Genomic DNA, 21428 nt, shown 5'->3' with positions numbered 1-21428 from the left:
CACCTGGGTGGCTCAGTGGGTTAAGCCTCTGCCTTCAGCTCAGGTCATGATCCCAGGGTCCTGGGATCAAGCCCCGCATCGGGCTCTCTGCTCGGCAGGGAGCCTGCTTCCCCCCTCTCTGCCTGCCTTTCTGCGTACTTGTGATCTCTGTCTGTTAAATAAATAAGTAAAATATTTTTTAAAATAATAAAAAATAAAAAAATAAACTTCCTTTCTGCTTATAAAGGGCTAGGTAATTCAGACCAACCATGCACTTGAGAAAAACTGTAAGAGCTAAAGAAAATATGTTTTAAAAATCTGTTTAAAGCACCAGAAAAAAGTGAAGGAAGCAAGCAATTATACAGCAAGATCAGGGAACATAAGATATTTAAAGAGGTGAGTCCAGCAATCAGGGCTGCTTTTGCCCCAGAGGCACCTGGCAATTCCAACGGATACAGCCAAAACAGAAAAATTGGCAGGGTTTGATAGACTTGCAAAAGTACAGAAACTAAATCTGTCCAGGGCCACCCAGGCATTAGGTTGAAACCTGGAAGTTTCATCCCAAGAATAAGGGTAAACTAGAAATAGATAAGCCCTCACAAAAAAACAGAGCCAATTTTGAATCATTTCAATATCTGGCAGGATTAAACTATGACTGCCAGTGTTCCTAGCCATTGTCACCCCCCACTCATGCTCTCTCTCTCTCTCAAGTAAATTAAAAAATAAAATCCTTTTTTAAAAAAAGAAGTCAGGTAGAGAAAGACAAATACCGTATGATTTCATCATATTTGGAATTTAAGAAATAAAACAAATGGACAAAAACAAAAGAAACAAACTGACTAATATATGGAATTGCTGAATCACTATACTATACACCTGGAACTAATATAATGCTATATTATAACTATGTTGGAATTAAACTAAATTTAAAAAAAGAATGGTAGCTTTATTAATATTGAGCAAAGCAGACTTTAAAGCAAGGATTACTGCTAGAGATAGAATGATATTTCATAAGTGTAAAAGGTTCATCAACCAGTGAATTATAATAATTCTAAATGTGCATCTAATAACATCTAAAGAAAAACTGAAATAGGAAAAAAGCATCATGGAAGATTTAACATACCTCTTTAAGAAGCTAGCAGAATAAGTAGACAAAAACAGTTAAGTAACAATACAGAAGACCTGAACAACATAATTAACAAACTTGACATATTTGACATATCCAGAACCCAACATTCAACACTGGTAGAATATACATTCTTTTCAAGTGTATGCTATTTTCCAGACTGTCGATACCATGGGTCATAAAGCAGGCCTCACTAAATTTCAAAGAATAGAAAGTAACAAAGAGAGATAACCAGAAAAATCCTTGTATGTTTGAAAATTAAGCATTACATTTCTAAATAACTTACAGATCAAAGAAGTCACATCGGAAATTTTAAAATATTTTCAATTGAATCATAATAAAAATATGACACATCAGTACTTATACAGCAGCCAAAACTATCCTTAAAGGAAAATGTAAAGCCATAAAAATGACATAATGACAAAAAGCTAAAAATCAATGATCAGAGTCTCTATTTCAAGAAGCTAAAAAGAATAGCATATTAATTTAAAAAAAAAAAAAAAAAAAACAAGGGCGCCTGGGTGGCTCAGTGGGTTAAGCCGCTGCCTTCGGCTCAGGTCATGATCTCAGGGTCCTGGGATCGAGTCCTGCATCGGGCTCTCTGCTCAGCAGGGAGCCTGCTTCCTCCTCTCTCTCTCTGCCTACTTGTAATCTCTCTCTGTCAAATAAATAAATAAAATCTTTAAAAAAAAAAAAAAAGACAAACATATGATAGTGAAAAACTAATAACAAAACCTAAAATGGGTTATTTGAAAACATTAACAAAAGAATAACCAATATGAGGAATAAAAAAGGAACACCACTATAGATTCTAAATCCTCCAGGCTTTACAAAGATAAAAGGATATTATAACTAACATATCAACTTATAATATTTGATATTGAAATACTGAAGCTGAAATATTGTTGACTTAAAAAGTATAATCTACCGAATCTTGACATAAAAAGAATCTGAACATCTACTAAAGAAACTGAATCCCACAAAAAGAAAATTCAGAACCAGATGGGTTTCATGGATGAATTCTTCAAAACCGCAGGAGCAAAAAATTACACTAAATTCTTCGAGAAAATAAAATAAAAGGAACACAACTCATTTTATGAGACCTACATAATCCTAATATCAGAACCAAAGAGGATAAACAAGCAAAGTTAACCACCAGTTCAAACTATTTCAGGAGTAAAGATGTGAAAATAACAAACAAACACACATTTGTAAATCAAATCCAGGTAAGATATCACAAGTTGAGTTTATTTCAAATGCAAGGCTGGTTTAACATTTTTAAGTCAGTTAATGTAATTTACCAAATGAGCAGAATAAAGGGATAAAGCCTTATGCTTATCTCAACAGATGAAAAAAAGCATGTGATAAAAATTTCACTAACTACAACAAATACCATATTTAATGACATAATGTTGAAAGAGACAAGGATGCCCACCATCACCACTTTCATTCAACACTGTACTGAAGTGAAGGCCCTAACCTGCACAATTAGTGAGAAACAGTGAAAGCACAAAATGAGCCTGTCTCAGTTTGTTACACCAGTAAGTACAGAAATGCTCAAAGAATAATAGGGACATACCACAAGAGCCAGGTTGAAGGAGCTTCCACCGGCTAACTCTGGGACAATTTGAGCATCAAAATAATATCAGTAACAGATTACAACACCAAATAAAATTTTAAAATCCAAGAATCTAGATACACAGACAGTTGGGGAGAATGTAAATGTTTTCCTCACAGAACTTTAATAAATGTTACCATCAATGAGTGCTAAAATTAGCAGGTGAATGTTTGATGAGGTACTGCGTACTTACACAGCCTCAAAGTCTATCTCAACAAACTCTTATTAATTTCAAAAGAGAAAACACAAACTTTAAAAAGATAAACCAATACTCTATATTAACCAAGTGATCAAAGATAACATGACCTAAAACAGAACAAAATGACCACCACCAATCATGTGATACTCTGCCAAAAAATACAAAATCCAACTCCACAGGCACCTGGATGGCTCAGTTAGCCTACTCTTGATCTCAGCTGAGGGCTTGATCTCAGGGTTGTGAGTTCAAACCCCATGTTGGGCTCCTCACTGGGTATGGAGCCTACTTAAAAAAAAAAGTCTGACTCTAACCAATTAGGGATCACAAAGAGAAACTTAACATAATGGCAACAAAACAGATGGTTGAAAAGCAATCAAATCCTTGGTGACACTGTTGAGCACAAGCTACTGAAAGCACACTAACATAGTGTTCCTTCTAGCCCAACTAAAACCTACTGGTCTTTCAAGTCTCAACTTAAAAAGTAACTCTCTGAGGGGCACCTTGGTGGCTCAGTGGGTTAAGCCGCTGCCTTCGGCTCAGGTCATGATCTCAGGATCCTGGGATCGAGTCCTGCATCGGGCTCTCTGCTCAGCAGGGAGCCTGCTTCTCTCTCTCTTTCTGCCTACTTCTCTATCTACTTGTGATTTCTCTCTGTCAAATAAATAAATAAAATCTTTAAAAAAAAAAAAAAAAAGTAACTCTCTCAGAATGAAGTCTTTTTAAACCCCAGACTTAGCCAGGATCACTTTTATATGCTCAAACCAATCTGTATTCTTTTGCAGTACATCTCACAATTACATTTTAAATCCTTTAATTAGATATTTACCATCTATCTTCCCCCATGAACGACGAATAATTGACATGATAAAGAAATCATGAATAACTAAAGTAAGTATGTCATGAATAAATGAACATCATTGGGAAATGAGGTATTCAACATAAATCCATAACTAATGTCTGCCCTGCTAAGCACAAATTTTTTCCATTTTACCATTTTAGATAAAAATTTCTGAATCATACTTCCCTGACTTTTAAACGGAAGCTACTAAAGGAACTTCCTCTTTTCTTGGTACTTTTAGGTTATCACTATGAACAACTTTTGTATGATATTATAATATGCCCTCAGGAGCCGTAGAAGTACAGAGGATGGTACCTGTAAGATAAATGGGCCCAGACCAAAGTGCTTTTTAGACCTTTTAATTACTTTACTTCCTGATGATTGGGCAGAACACAAAAGCTTAATTTTCAATTATTTTCTCTTCTGATCCAGGCATCAGCTTTCAATTCTTACTTATTAGAATTATGGGAATGTTACTACTATGGTTCTGAATATGAAGTTCAAGAATTTCTACAAGCACAGTGAATATACTTTCACTGTATGTTATGGATGATCACAGGCATTTTTAAATTACTCTTGGGTTTTTGGCCACCTTCCTTAAAGTCACGGTTGGCAGACTAGCAGTGCTTTACTACATTTTGCCCATTAGAGTTGTTTAAAAACAAGACAAATCGGGACCCCTGGGTGGCTCAGTTGGTTAAGCAGCTGCCTTCGGCTCAGGTCATGATCCCAGCGTCCTGGGATCAAGTCCCACATCGGGCTCCTTTTCAGCAGGGAGCCTGCTTCTCCCTCTGCCTCTGCCTGCCATTCTGTCTGCCTGTGCTCGCTCTCTCCCCCTCTCTCTCTGATAAATAAATAAAATCTTAAAAAAAAAAAAAAAAAACCAAGACAAATCAGTAGGAAATACTATGAAGCAGTAAAAGAAAATGAAGAGCTCTGATGCTATAGGATATGCTGCAAAGATACTAAATGAAAAAGAGATGTAAGGAAAGGAGGACAAAAAAACCTAAGGTTAGTGTTTAAGGTAGATCGATCACTTACCATCATTCTTTAATTCCCTTGTATGCCAAGAAGTTCATTTAGCACATAAACCCCTGGGGTGTGACTCCTACAATAAAATATATATATATATATATATACTCTTAGTCATAACATTGTCAAAAATGTTTGTACTTAAAAAGATCAATTCTCATCACCACAAGTTTGTCATCATATTAAACAACAACAACAAAAAATTGTTCCTTTATACTGCCTATTTGGATATAATATAGCAAATTTTAAATATTCTATACTGAATAATACCTTAATGCTCTCACTCCCAAAATTTTTTAAGTTAAATAGAAGAAAAACACTGTTAATTACATGAATAGTCTGTGAGATCTCAATGCAGATTTTTTTTTTACTACCATCTATATAGTGCACACAACACACATACAGTATATCCTTCACAAATACATGCTTAATTGAAACAAGTTTCATAAAGTAATGTTTATCCCTATTGTGTGAGATGCATTCTGATATATCTTTCTGTTTTTCAAATGCTGCTTTCATTAAATTGATTTAAGACCCACTAATGAATGACTACTAGTATACAAAACATTGTAACCTCTTTTTAGGAACTTTCGAAAACTGATATTTTATCAGAATTTTTAATTACTATTACAAAATCCTCCACATAGAACAGATCTTACTTTTAAGGATATCAACATAAGGTAGCCAAACCTTTACTCAAAGAAACCATGCAGAAACCTAGATATAACACAAAGGGCCAGAGATATTGCTATAAAGAATGGCCTGACCCTATAATGAATGAAGAAAAGCAGCAGTTAGAACCTAGGTGCTTCTAGGATGAGAGCCTAGCGAATTTCCATTGCTAAGTGAATTTAATCCTTTTAAAATGCAGCACCTCAAATGAAAACACATCTACATAAAAACTTATTCCCAAGTATTCATAGCAGCATTGTACATAGTGGCCAAAAGTGGAAACAACCCAAATGTCCACCAAATGATGGATAATTAAAATCTGGTATATCCATACAATGGATTATTATTGGGCCATAAAAAGTAATAAGGTACTTATACATGATACAATATGGAGGCACCTTAAAAACATTATGCTAAAAAAAAAAAAAAAAGATTATGCTAAGCTAAGTGAAAGAAGCCAGTCACAAAAGACAGTATATTGTATAATTTATAGGTAATGCCCAGAATAGGCAAATCCATAGAGTCAGAAAATAGATTATTGGCTGTCCAGGGTTAGGGACTTGGAGAAAAATAGGACTGACTACTAACGAGGATAGAGATTCTTTGGGGGATGACGAAATGTTCTAAAATTCTTTATGGTGATGGCTGCACAACTCTGTAAATATGGTAAAAACCTTTTTGTTAATGTCTGAATTGCAGGCACCTGGGTGGTTCAGTCAGCTAAGTGTCTGCCTTGGGCACAAGTCATGATTCTAGTCCTCGGATTGAGCCCCATGTCGGGCTCCCTGCTCAGCAGGGAGCTTGCTTCTCCCTCTCCCTCTCCAGCTCCCCCTACTTGTGCTCATGCGCGCTGGCTCTCTATCCCCCTACCTCCCTCTGTCAAATGAATAAATGAATAAATAAATAAATAAATCTAAAAAAATTTTAATGGCAAAAGTGTATGGTGTATGAACTATATCTCAATTAACTTGTTTTTACATGCAGTGCCTCTATTCACAACTCTCCAATTCCTCTCCATCTTGGAGTAAAAGCCAAATCCTCACAGTAGCCTACCATACTCATACCTCTCTAACCACACCTCAACTCCTCTCCTCTTTGAATTTCATTCTACTCCAGCCGCACTGGCTTCTTTATGTTCCCCAAAATGCCAGACACACACCTGCCTCAGGGCTTTATGCTTATTGGATACTTATTTGCAACACTCAAGATTTACTCCCTTTGCTCACATGTCACTTCCTCCGTGAGGCCTTCTCAAACACTCTATTATTGCAACCCATTCAAGGGTGCCTGGCTGGGTCAGTCAGCAGAGCATGCAACTCTTGATCTCAGGGTTGTTGAGTTTGAACCCCAGGTTGGGTGTAAAGATCACATTAAAAAGTTAAAATGGAGGAAGGAATCAAGATGGCAGAGGAGTAGCAAGCTGAGATGACATCAGGTAGCAGGAGTTCAGCTAGATAGTTAGCAAACTGTTTCGAACACCTACAAATCCAATGGGAGATCAAAGAGAAGGAGAAGAGCAATTCTAGAAACAGGAAATCGACCACTTTCTGAAAGGTAGGACCTGCGGAGAAGTGAATCCGAAGCATCCGGAAGATAGACTGCAGGGTGAGGGGCCAGCTCCAGTCAAGCAGCAGAGCAACGGACCACAAAATCAGAACTTTTAGCAGTCTGCTCCACTGAGGGACATCACTTCAGAGGCTAAGCCGGGGTGGAGTCCTCGCAGGGACAGCGTGGTCTCAGGTCCCGCGGGGTCACAGAAGGATCGGAGTGTCTGAGGGTAGCAGAGCTCACAGGTATTAGAGCAGGGAAGCCGGCTACAGAGACGGAGCCAAAGAGTGAGCTCTCAGCTCAGAGTTACCTTAAACTGTGATCTGCAGAACAACCAGACCATTGCTCTTTGAGCAGGAACCCCACAAGTGGCAGACCTGGGGAGAGCCACCAGAAGAGCAGAGCGACAGGAATCTGCTGGGTTTGGAGATTCCAAACAGGGCTGTGTTCCAGAGACAGAAACGCTTGGTCACAGGCCGACTGAGCTGGGAGCACGGCCAGAGACCAGGGAGACGGGAGTGATTGATCGCTTTTCTCTGACGGTACACTGAGGAGTGGGGCCCTGAGCTCTCGGCTCCTCTGGGCCAGAGATTGGGAGGCCGCCATTTTCCTTCCAATCCTCCAGAGCTCTACAGAAAGCGTTCAAGGGAATAAAAATTCCCGAGAGCAAACCGAGCAGATTACTTAGCCCAGCCCCTGGCAAGGGCAGTGCAATTCCACCTCAGGCGAAAACACTTGAGAGTCACTACAACAGGCCCTCCCCAGAAGATCAGCAAGAAATCCAGCCAAGACCAAGCTCACTGATCAAGGAGAACAGCAGAATTCCAGAGGAGGGGAAAGCAAAGCATGGAATTCATGGCTTTCTCCCCATGATTCTTTAATCTTGCAAATTATTTTTTTTAATTTTATTTTTTTCTTATTCTAATTTTTTTAGCTTTTACTCTTTCCTCTTTTAACATTTTTTAACTAGCTTTTCTTAACAATACCTTTCTTTTAAAAAAATTTTGAACCTTTATTATTATAGTCCTATTTTATCATTCATTGAATCTAACTTTATCTTTTGTATACACATGGGGTTTTTTCTTCTAAAAATTTTTGGGACACAACTTCTTCTAATAGATCAAAATATACCCTAAATCTAGCACAGGGTTTGTTCTAGTCTCCAGCCTTAGCAAATTTTCTCCACTTTCTTTTTCTTTCTTGTCCCAACCAACTTATCAACTCCTTTTTAGAATTTTTTAAAATTTTTCATCTTTACAGTTATACTCCATCCCTTCATCGTGTTTACCCTTATTTGTGTGTGTGTGTGTGTGTGTGTATGTGTGTGTGTATGTTTCTTTCTTTAAAATTCTGGGAGGTAGTTTCCTCTAAAAGACCAAAATACCCCCAAAATCAAGTGGGTGGCTCTGTTCTATTCACCAGTCTAATATATATATATATATATATATATATATATATATATATAAACATACATACACACAAACACACACACCTTTTTTTTTTTTTAACTTATTTTTACACCCTTTCTTCTCCCCATGATTTGGGGTCTCTTCTGATTTGGTTAATGCACATTTTTCTGGGGCCTTTGCCACCCTTTTAGTATTTTATTCTCTTGTTCATATATTCTTATCTGGATAAAATGACAAGATAGAAGAACAAGAGGCAGTACCGAAGGCTAGGGACCTAATTAATATGGACATTGGTAATATGTCAGATCTAGAGTTCAGAATGATGATTCTCAAGGCGCTAGCTGGGCTCAAAAAAGGCATGGAAGATATTAGAGAAAACCTTTCCAGAGAAATAAAAGCCCTTTCTGGAGAAATAAAAGAACTAAAATCTAGCCAAGCTGAAATTTAAAAAGCTACTAATGAGGTGCAATCAAAAATGGAGGCTCTTACTGCTAGGATATATGAGGCAGAAGAGAGAAATAATGATATAGAAGACCAAATGGTGGAGAACAAAGAAGCTGAGCAAAAGAGAGGCAAACAACTACTGGATCACAAGGGAGAATTAGAGAGAGAAGTGATACCGTAAGATGAAACGATATTAGAATAATTGGGATTCTAGAAGAAGAAAGAGAGAAGGGAGCAGATGGTATACTGGAGCGAATTATTGTAGAGAATTTCCCTAATATGGCAAAGGGAACAAGCATCAAAATCCAGGAGGTGCCGAAAATCCTCCTCAAAATCAACAAGAATAGGTCCACACCCTGTCTTCTAACAGTAAAATTTACAATTCTTAGTGTCAAAGAGAAAATCCTGAAAGCAACCTAGGACAAGAAGTCGGTAACATACAATGGTAAAAATATTAGATTGGCAGCAGACTTATCCACAGAGACCTGGGAGGGCAGAAAGAACTGGCATAATATATTCAGAGCACTAAACGAGAAAAACATGCAGCAGAGAATACTATATCCAGCTAGGTTAACACTGAAAATAGGAGATATAAAAAGCTTTCAGGACAAACAAAAACTAAAAGAGTTTGTAAACACCAAACCAGCTCTATAGGAAATATTGAAAGAGGTCCTCTAAGCAAAGAGAGAGCCTAAAAGTAGTAGACCAGGAAGGAACAGGGACAATATACAGTAACAGTCACCTTACAGGCAATACAATGGCACTAAATTTATACCTTTCAGTAGTTACCCTGAATGTAAATGGACTAAACGCCCCAGTCAAGACACAGGGTATCAGAATAGATTAAAAAAAAAAAAAAAAAAAAAGACTCATCAACTTGTTGTCTTCAAGAAACTCATTTTAGACCCAAAGACACCTCCAGATTTAAAGTGATGGGGGGGGAAGCAATTTACCATGCTAATGCACAGCACATCAAAAGAAAGCTTGGGGCAGGGGTGGGGGGGCAATCCTTACATCAGATCAATTAGACCTTAAGCCAAAGACAGTAAGAGATGAGGAAGGACACTATATCATACTTAAAGGGTCTGTCCAACAAGAAGACTAACAATTTTAAATATCTATGCCCCTAACATGGGAACAGCCAACTACATAAACCAATTAATAACAAAATCAAAGAAACACATCAACAATTATACAATAATAGTAGGGGACTTTAACACCCCTCTCACTGAAATGGACAAATCATCCAAGCAAAAGATCAACAAGGAAATAAAGACCTTAAATGACACACTGGACCAGATGGACATCAAAGATATATTCAGAACATTCCATCCCAAAGCAATAGAATACACATTCTTCTCTAGTGCACATGGAACATTCTCCAGAACAGATCACATCCTGGGTCACAACTCAGGTCTCAACCAGTACCAAAAGACTGGGATCATTCCCTGCCTATTTTCAGACCACAATGCTCTGAAGCTAGAACTCAATCACAACAGGAAATTTGTAAAGAACCCAAATACATGGAGGCTAAAGAGCATCCTACTAAAGAATGAATGATTCAACCAAGAAATTAAAGAAGAATTGAAAAAATTCATGGAAACGAATGATAACGAAAACACAACTGTTCAAAATCTGTGGGACACAGCAAAGGCAGTCCTGAGAGGAAAATATATAGCGATACAAGCCTTTCTCAAGAAACAAGAAAGGTCTCAAATACACATCCTAACCCTACACCTTAAGGAGAACAGCAAAGAAAGCCTAAACCCAGCAGGGAAGAGAAACCACAAAGATCAGAGCAGAAATCAGTGAAATAGAAACCAAAAAAACAACAGAACAAATCAACAAAACTAGGAGCTGTTCTTTAAAAGAATTAATAAGACTGATAAACCCCTGGCCTGACTTATCAAAAAGAAAAGAGAAAGGACCCAGATAAAATCATGAATGGAAGAGGAAAGATCACAACCAACACCAAAGAAATACAAACAATTAAAAGAACATATTATGAGCAACTCTATGCCAGCAAATTTGACAATCTGGAAGAAATGGATGCATTCCTAGAGACATATAAACTACCACAACTGAACCAGGAAGAAATAGAAAACCTGAACAGACCCATATCCAGTAAGGAGATTGAAGCAGTCATCAAAAATCTCCCAACAAACAAGATCCCAGGGGCAGATGGCTTCCCAGGGGAATTCTACCAAACATTTAATGAAGAATTAATACCTATTCTCCTGAAACTGTTCCAAAAATAGAAATGGAAGGAAAACTTCCAAACTCATGTTCTGAGGCCAGCATTATCTTGATCCCAAAACCAAAGACCCCATCAAGAAAGAGAATTATAGACCAATATCCTTCCAAAATAGAAATGGAAGGAAAACTTCCAAACTCATGTTCTGAGGCCAGCATTATCTTGATCCCAAAACCAAAGACCCCATCAAGAAAGAGAATTATAGACCAATATCCTTGATGGGAAACTTCTCACCAAAATACTAACCAATGGGATCCAACAGTACATTAAAAGGATTATTCACCACGACCAAGTGGTATTTATTCTAGGGCTGCAAGGTTGGTTCAACATCTGCAAATCAATCAATGTGATACAATACATTAATAAAAGAAAGAACAAGAACCATATGATACTCTCAGTAGATGCTGAAAAAGCATTTGACAAAGTACAGCAACCTTTCTTGATCAAAACTCTTCAAAGTGTAGGGACAGAGGGTACATACCTCAATATTATCAAAGCCATCTATGAAAAACCCACAGCAAATATCATTCTCAAAGGAGAAAAACTGAGAGCTTTTCTGCTAAGGTCAGGAACACGGCAGGGATGTCCATTATCACTACTGCTATTCAACATAGTACTAGAAGTCCTAGCCTCAGCAATCAGACAACAAAAAGAAATAAAACGCATCCAAATAGGCAAAGAAGAAGTCAAACTATCACTCTTTGCAGATGATATGATACTTTATGCAGAAAACCTGAAAGACTCCACTCCTAACCTGCTAGAACTCATACAGGAATTCAGTAAAGTGTCAGGATATAAAATCAATTCATAGAAATTAGTTGCATTTCTATATACCAAGACAGAAGAAAGAGAAATTAAGAAATCAATCCCATTTACAACTGCTCCCAAAACCAGGAATAAACCTAAGCAAAGAGGCAAAGAATTTGTACTCAGAAAACTATAAAGTACTCAAGAAAGAAATTGAGGAAGACACAAAGAAATGCAAAAAAAGTTCCATGCTCATGGATTGGAAGAACAAATATTGTGAAAATGTTTATGCTACCTAAAACAATCTACATGTTTAATGCAATCCCTATCAAAATACTGTCCATTTTTTTCAAAGAAATGGAATGAATAATCCTAAAATTCATATGGAACCAGAAAAGACCTCGAATAGCCAGAGGAATGTTGAAAAAGAAAGCCAAAGTTGGTGGCATCAAAATTCCAGACTTCAAGCTCTATTACAAAGCTGTCAAGACAGTATGGTACTGGCACAAAAACAGACACATAGAATGAATGTGTCTGATACAGAATACAGAATACAGAATACAGAATACAGAGTCCAGAAATAGACCCTCAACTCTATAGTCAACTAATCTTTGACAAAGCAGGAAAGAATGTCCAATGGAAAAAAGACAGTCTCTTCAACAAATGGTGTTGGGAAAATTGGACAGCCACATGCAGAAAAATGAAACTGGGCCATTTCCTTACACCACACACAAAAACAGCCTCCAAATGGATGAAAGACCTCGATGTGAGAAAGTTGCTATGACCTCAGCCGCAGCAACTTCTTTCTGGAAACATCGCCAAAGGCAAGGGAAGCAAGGGCAAAAGTGAACTATTGGGACTTCATTAAGATCAAAAGCTTTTGCACAGCAAAAGAAACAGTCAACAAAACCAAAAGACAACTGACAGAATGGGAGAAGATATTCGCAAACAACATATCAGATAAAGGGCTAGTATCCAAAATCTATAAAGAATTTATCAAACTCAACACCCAGAGAACAAATAATCCAATCAAGAAATGGGCAGAGGACATGAACAGACATTTCTGAAAAGAAGACATCCATATGGCCAACAGACACATGAAAAAGTGCTCCATATCACTTGGTATCAGGGAAATACAAATCAAAACCACAGTGAGATACCACCTCACACCAGTCAGAATGACTAAAAGTAACAAGTCAGATGCTGGTGCGGATGCGGAGAAAGGAGAATGTTGGTGGGAATGCAAGCTGGTACAGCCACTCTGGAAAACAGCATGGAGGTTCCTCAAAAAGTTGAAAATAGAGCTACCCTACGACCCAGCAACTGCACTACTGCACTACTTACCCTAAAGATACAAATGTAGGGACCCGAAGGGGAAGGTGCACCTGAATATTTATATCTACAATAACCAAACTATGAAAGGAACCTAGATGTTCCATCAACAGATGAATGAATAAAGAAGATGTGGTATACATATACAGTGGAATACAAAGCAGCCATCAAAAGAAATGAAATCTTGCCTTTTGCGATGATGTGGATGGAACTAGAGGGTATTATGCTGAGAAAAATAAGTCAATCAGAGAAAGACAAGTATCACATGATTTCCCTGATATGAGGAAGTTGAGAAGCAAAGTGGGGGGTCTGGGGGGTAAGGAAGGAAAAAATGAAACAAGATGGGATCAGGAGGGAGACACACCATAAGAGACTCTTAATCTCACAAAACAAACTGAGGGTTGCCAGGGGAGGGGAGTAGGGAGAAGGTGGTTAAGTTATGGACATTGGGGAGGGTATGTGCTATGGTGAGTACTATGAAGTGTGTAAACCTGGCGATTCACAGACCTGTATCCCCAGGCCTAATAATACATCATATGTTAATTAAAAATTAAAAAAAAAAAAGAGGAATTGTTTTCTGAAGCAATGGTAATAACAACCATCTTGCCATCACGAGACGATCTGTAAGAGGCTCAAAACTAATATGCTCAAAAGATAAAGAGAAAAGACTTAAAAAGACAGAAAGAGGCTTGGTCTCCAATAGTATTATTAAAAAGCAGAATGTCTGACAGAAAGTACTTCTTCTGGACTTCTTGTTATTTGGGAAAAATAAAGCTTTATTTGTAAAATGTCAAAAATAAAATAAAATAAAATCTTTAAATAAAATAAAATAGCAACCCATTTATCCTGATTCCCACCCCTGACACTCCCTATCCCCCTTCTCTAGAGCATTTATCACATTATTTACTTAATGGGTATACTGTCCATCTCTCCTTACAAGAACATAAGCTTCATGGTGTTTGTTGGTTTTGTTACTGCTGTAGCTTCAGGTGTTTGTTGGTTTTGTTACTGCTGTAGCTTCAGGACTTAGAACAGTGCCTGGCCATGACTAAGCATTAAATACTTACTTACTAATAAATAAAGTTCATTATAAAAAATACTTGCTTACCAAATTGCTTTACTCTCACGCTTCTACATATCCAGAGCCTTCCAATTGTTTCAGATCAACTCAAAAGTTATCTTCAAAAAGCCTATTCTGACATCCCCAGCTGACAGAGATCTTCTACATCTGAATTTCCAGACCATTTCAGCTGTATTCTTTACTTAAAGCATGAAATAGTACAGAGAGTAGTATATAAGACATTGGAATCAACCAAATCACTGGCTATGTGACTTTGAGAAGTCATTTAATCTCTTTCAGTATCAGTATTCTCATCTATAAAGATGAAGAGGTTAAAAAGGCTATGTCCTCATTTTTCCAAAATAGATATACAAATAGCTAGTAAGAACACGAGAAGATGTTGAACATCATTAGTCATTACAGATATACAAAGCACAACCACAATAAGATACAACTTCACACCCATTAGGATGGCTATAATCCAAAAGACAAACAATTACAAGTATTGGAGAGGATGTGGAAAAACTAGAGGCAACATACACAGCTTCTGGGGAATGTAATATGTTGTAGCTGGTTTTGTAAATAATCTGGCAGTTCCGCAAAAAGTTAAACAGAGTTACCATATGACCCAGCAATTCCACTCCTAAGTATACACCCAAGAGAAATAAAAACATATCCACAGAAAAACTTACAAATGTTTATAGCAGCATTATTCATAATATTCAAAAAGTGAAGCAATCCAAATGTCCATCAACTAATGGATAAACAGAATATGGTATACCCATACAATAAAATATCGTTCAGCCATAAAAGACATGAGTTCTGAAAAAGTCAAAACTATGGAGACAGGGAAAAGATCAAGTGTTTTAGTGGTTACGAAGAAGGCGGGATAAATAGAACACAAAGAATTTTCAGGCAGTGAAAGTATTCTTTATGATACTATAATGGTGGACAAAATACATGTCATTACACATTTGTCCAAACCCATAAATACAACACCAAGAGTAAATACAAATGCAAACTACAGACTTTGGTGCGATAGGTGCTTGTCAATGTAAGTTAAATGAATTGTAACAAAAGTACCACTCTGGTAGGGGATGTTGATAAAAGGGGAAACTATGGGGGCACCTGAGTGCCTCAGTGGGTTAAGCCTCTGCCTTCGGCTCAGGTCACGATCTCAGGGTTCTGGGGTCAGGCCCCATATCAGGCTCTCTCCTTGGCGGGGAGTCTCTCTCTGCCTGCCTTTTTGCCTACTTGTGATCTCTGTCAAATAAGTAAATAAATAAACTCTTTTAAAAAGGGCAGGGAGAGCTATGCATAAGTGGAGGCAGGGAGGATATGTACTTTCCTCTCCACTTCTCTGTGACCCTAAAACTGCCCTAAAAAATTAAAAGTAATAAAAGAAAAGGTAGTGCTGATACATGCTACAACTTGAATATGGAAAACACTATGCTAAATGAAGAAGCCAGGCACAAAAGACCACATATTATATGATTCTATTAACATGAAATGCCAGAATAGGCAAATCCACAGAGGAAAAAAAAAGTAGATAAGTGGTTGCCTAGGGCTGGTGAAGGAAATAGGATGGAGAAACAAGGGAGGTCAGGAACGGGGAATGGCTGTTATGAGGTTTTATATTGGGGTTTTGAAAATGTTCTAAAGTTAATTGTGGTGATGGTTACACAAATCTGTGAAAACACTAAAAACCACTGAAGTATACAAGTTAGTGGCTAAATTTTATGGTATATGAAATATATCTCAATAAAGCTACTCAAAAAAAAAAAAAAAAAAACCTTAATACCTAATCCAGAACTTCCAAAATGTTATGCATTCAGTTATTACTTTCATATTTGAAAGTAATAAATATTTCATATTTCATAATATTTTTCTCTAAATAAAACTTTTACTTCTATTTTAAAAGAAAATTTATAATGCTACCATAAACAAACAGTTTATATAAAAGATGGATATGGCAAATATTGGCAATGTTATTCAAATAAATTAATCTTAAGAAGAAACTCTAGGTTACAGCAAAACAATGGGCAAACAGAAAATAGAGCACATAACAACAACAAAAACCAAACAAGTCAGTAAACAGGGAACAGACACCAGGATTGACTGGGCCAGAGATTCCGGAACAATCTGGAGCCAGTGATAAACTGAAGTCTCACTTGTCCTAGCCTGCCCTACGGTCCCATGAAGTCTGTGGAGACACCTGAGAGTGCTACAACTGGCAATGGGCAGATTGATTCCAATGCCAGGAAAGGCCTGCCTCTCTTCTTTACCTGAGTTTAGGTACACAGGTCCTGAAAAGGCAATAAGTAAATGGCAGGCCCAAAATAGTAGAAGACTGCTAGTAACTAAAAAATACAGGCACATCTAATAGAAGCCAGGACAGTACATCTATGAATTGTTCTCATGTTTGCCAGTAAATTCTAGAAAAACTGGATTTGGCAATATACAATGTTCACAAAATCTATCACTCAATGTTCTGGCATTTTCTGAAATTGAAGAAAATCTGAGTATTTCCCTGAGTCTGGTACTTAAACAATTGTCAAAAACTATCCCCAAAACTATCAGTAATTATTCACATCTTTGCTGAGTGGAAAATAAATGCATTATGGTAAAATAAGTACTCTGAAGAACACCACAGACATTTTATAATTCCAAACTGTTTAATGAATTTTTCAATTTTCACACTCCCATATATACTACCATGAATGAATCAAACAGGAAGCATTGATCTTCTCCCATGAACCTGGCATGCCTCTTTGAAAATACCAAACTACTTTTCTTTTGCAGTACTATATTAAACAAGCCTAACACAAACTGAAATCTTTAAAAATCAAATATGTCTGAGATTTGCTTCAAAACAAAGAAGGGGTATTAGCTTTTATAAGATAAGACTGTCCATGTGTACATAATTACTGAAATATACAGACTGATACATAGCAATTAATTCTACTATTCTAATCTACGTTTTCAAAATATATAATGAATTTATCGAAATGGGGGGAAAAAGGCAAAAGAAAAATTAAATTTCCTTACAACCCATAGCCCACTGACAAGTCCTTAAAACAGGCAGAGTGACATTCCTCTAGGGACTCAGCTGCCTTGATGTTACTACTTTGCTAAGGCAAAAGGCAGTCTTAACATGACCCTCCAGGTTCCTGTAAGTCTACTTTAACATATAGAAATTTATTTGGAAACTTCCTTTATCTCAACTCCTCAAGATACACGTTGGCAATCATCTCCCAAGCATATGACTGACCAATATACATCTGAAGGGTCTCCTGACTAGGGTTTTACTAAACAATAATAAAGGACTTTTTCCCAACAATAGCTAGCCCCCTCAAGGTCCTGGAAAACTTGCTTCCAAAATTCCTTAGAGACTTGCACTATCCCTAACCCCAACCCCCAGCTTTAAAGTATATAATGGGCCACTCCTCATGACCCCAGTGCAGCTCTTTCTGCCCATGGGTCCTGTCCCACACTATACTAAAACCAAATTTTTGCCCCCAGAGACATCTCAAGAAATCTTTCTTGGCTGTTGGCTTTGAATCCTAATGTCTTTCCTACATCACTTACTACTTTAAGAAATTATTTAAGGGGCGCCTGGGTGGCTCAGTGGGTTGGGCCGCTGCCTTCGGCTCAGGTCCTGGTCTCAGGGTCCTGGGATCGAGTCCCGCGTCGCCTCTCTGCTCGGCGGGGAGCCTGCTTCCTCCTCTCTCTCACTGCCTGCCTCTCTGCCTACTTGTGATCTCTCTCTGTCAAATAAATAAATAAATAAATAAATAATCTTAAAAAAAAAAAAGGAAAGAAAGAAATTATTTAAAAGTAGTCATTAGGACACCTGGGTGGCTAGTCTGTTAAGCGACTGCCTTCGGCTCAGGTCATGATTCTGGGGTCCTGGGATCGAGTCCCACTTTCGGCTCTCTGCTCAGCAGGGAGTCTGCTTCTCCCTTGATACTCCCCTTCTCATGCTCTCTCTCCCTCTCTCATTCTCTCTCTCAAATAAATAAATAAATAAATATCTTTTAAATAAATAAATTAAAATAAAATAAAAAGTAGTCATTATTTTAGCAAATCTTCATAAAATCTTTAGTGCTTCATGTCCAGAGTAAATAAAGTCTTTCTATATATCATTTCCTCTTAAAAATTTTTTAAGGTAGAGTAAGATCTTTGAAATAAAAATAAGAACCTCTGAAAAAAAAAAAAAATTTTTTTTAAGGTGGCTCCACCAGTGAACTGCAGGTCTTTTTGCTATTTATACCACATAAGATGTACTGTCGAAGCCAAACATATTTGTGAAAAAGGTTATCATCCAAGCACAAAACTGTAAATAGATATTTATTAATTACTGAGTCATTCAAGCCATTTACAGTTATCACTTCTACAATTTCAGAAATGCCAATTTCACAATGGATATCAGATTGCACCATTAGAGAGAATTCTGTTTAACTTCCCACTAAATACCACCACAACTTTCTAAAAATTTAAAGAATGTTCACAATGTGATTCCCAAATAATTTTTTTTCTCCTTTAATACAGAATCTCAAGCCCCTTCCATCTTATCTTTAAAACATTCCTGAAAGTGGTTAAGTGAAGGTATTAATAACATTAATATCAAATCAAACTTTTGATGATTATTAAGTATCTATGAAGCCCTAAGGACATTTTTAAAGCCTATGTTTAAAACACTAATCCTTTGAATCCTAGTCACCAAAATAATTTATAAATCGATTTATATAGTAACATTGATTATGCTTCCATGCATAATCCACAAGGCCGACTGACCAAAAGTGGTTAACTATAGAGAAAAAAAAAAGTACAGCACAAGGGAGAGGGGAGAAAGAAAAAGCAAGCATTTGTTGAGAGAAGACTTTGGGGGAGGAGCAGTTCTTAATTCTTCACAGACACCTCATTTACTTGCTATTAATAAACATATGAGGTGAACGATATTATCTCTATTTTACAGATGAGGAAATCAAGACTCAGAAAAATTTAGTAATCTTCCAAAGTAGTGAGGCTCGGATTCAAACTCTTACCAATTTGCCTTCAATACCATCATTATCACACTTCCTCCCACAAAGAAACTTCCCAAATAATATTAAAAATGGACTCTGAATAATTAAAATATTAATACCTTAAAAATGAAATCTTGCCATTTGCAACGACATGGATGGAACTGAAGTGTATTACACTAAGCAAAATAAATCAGTCCAAGACAAATACCGTATGATTTCACTCATATGTGGGATTTAAGAAGCAAAACAGATGAACATAGGGGAAGGGAAGGAAAAACAAAATACGATAGAGAGGAAGGCAAACCATAAAAGACTCTTTAATATAAGGAAGAAACTGAGGGTTACTGGAGGGTGGGTGGGTGGGTGGAGGGATGGGGAAACCGGGTGATGGGCACTAGGAGGACACTTGATGTAATGAGCACTGGGTGTTATCTGAAACTGATGAATTACTAAATTCTACCCCTGAAACTAATACTACACTATATGTGAACTAACTTGAATTTAAAGAAAATCTCGAACTAAAAATAAAATATTAATTCCTTAGTGGATATTATTCGGATCATTTCCATATGTGGCATAAATCAATCTGCATCCAACACATTTTGAGGAAAAGTCATAGTTAGAAAAAAATAAAAGGGCCGGAACACCAATATAAATCAGAGCGGGATAATGGTCGGATTACCAACCCTAGGTCTGAAAGCATCATCCCAGATCAACCATTACCAGCAGGTGACCCTGGGGCAAGTCGTAATGTCTCTGGAACCTCAGTTTCCCCATTCTTATGAGAATGAAATAGTTAATGTTGGTGAAATCAATGTGTAAACTGCAATGAATTATAATACATACAAAGAATTGCTATCTGTTCGTCAAGTGACTATAATGAATAAGTTCATGGAAAATATCTTGGCACAAACAAAATGAGGGATACAATCCACCAGCAACAGGAAGCTGCTCTCAGGCAGGCAGCCCCATCTCAGGGAGAGCCACTTGACAGCAGCAGGTGCTCAGAGAATCAGTTTTCTGTCTGCTTTCTAAAAATCCCGTCACTCACTGGCGGGGGGAAAGGCGCGAAGGAAGTGGTGGGAAAGGAGCACTAACAGAGGCAGAAGGCTGGGTCCTATTACTCCCAGGTGCGAGGCACTGGTTCAACTGTTCACCCCTCTAGGCCCCTCTAGGCTCTCGTTAAGACGGAGAGCCCATTCCCGCCCTGCCTCCCTGGCAGAACTAAGACCCAAATCATCGAGCAGGGAAAGCGTGGTAAATCCTGCAGAGAATGAGATGATGATGGCGATCACCTGTCAGATGAAGGGCCTGTGGGAGTCCCCTCCAGGAGCCCCTTGCAGTTTGGACATTCCAGATGCCTCGACAAGCGCGCGGCCGCGCACCCCGAGAAGGTGGTGGGGAGCACAGGGTCCGTGGGGTGCACAGGGTCCCACGTCCCTCACACCCCAGCTGAACCCACTGGGCAGGCCGAGAGCCTGCCCACCGTCGCCCCCCAGGCCTACTGAGGGGAACCCCCGGCCCTCTTTGGCAGCCGCGGCTCCCCTCCCCCAGCACCGATCGCTGTCCCTCTCCGCCCGCACTCCCAGGTGAGGGAAAAGGGTGAAGGGGTGTAGTCGCCGCCATTTTGTCCCTTGGACCCCGCAACGCATTCCGCCGACCAGCGCCCCAGCCCAGGCCCTCCCCGGTCTGCGCTTCGCGCGCCCCTCGCGGACACTCACCCCCGGCCGCCCTGCGCAGTTCGGGGCGGCTCCGAGCGTCCCGCCGGGAAAGGGGCGGGGCGGGGAGGGGCAGAAGCGGAGGGGCGGGGCGGGGCGGCTGCCCGGTGTACCACGTGACTTCCAGCCACGGCCGCGAGGCTCCGCGCCTCTCGCCGCGGCCGCCCGCGCGCAGGCGCAGCCGGGTTCGCGCCGTCCGGCCGGGAGGCGGGAGACTGGGCGGGTGTTAGATTTCCTCGTCCCGGCGCCGCTGCTTCCCGGGATGTATTCCCCTCGGTGGGCTGCACTCGCATCGCTGCTTTTAGCCACAATCTTTGATTCAGTCCCTTTCTTCCGCCCGTTTTACCGCCAGTTAGTCCCAGAGATTGACGACCTAGAGGGCCGCCTCACAAAAATCTGTACTTGGGAAAAGGCTTTGAGCACAC

General features: G+C 38.7%; 1 protein-coding gene across 2 annotated transcripts in view; it reads right to left on the bottom strand.

Annotated features, from left to right (window-relative positions):
- The window catches only part of SCAPER (S-phase cyclin A associated protein in the ER), a 524869-nt gene extending 503699 nt beyond the window's left edge, over window positions 1–21170 (bottom strand). For both annotated transcript variants that reach the window (XM_082735980.1, XM_082735981.1), the window contains exons 1-2: window positions 21007–21170; window positions 4802–4868 (exon numbers count right to left, since the gene is read on the bottom strand). In XM_082735980.1, the coding sequence (XP_082592106.1) occupies window positions 4802–4807 (6 nt within the window). In that variant the 5' untranslated portion in view covers window positions 4808–4868; window positions 21007–21170. The remainder of the gene's footprint in view (window positions 1–4801; window positions 4869–21006) is intronic.
- Between the last annotated feature and the right edge of the window lie 258 nt (window positions 21171–21428).

This window comes from Mustela nivalis (assembly GCF_964662115.1).
Source record: "Mustela nivalis genome assembly, chromosome: 6".
In the NCBI taxonomy this organism is placed as follows: domain Eukaryota; kingdom Metazoa; phylum Chordata; class Mammalia; order Carnivora; family Mustelidae; genus Mustela; species Mustela nivalis.
Note: the sequence above shows the minus strand (reverse complement) of the source record. Positions and strands in the feature narration are given on the sequence as shown.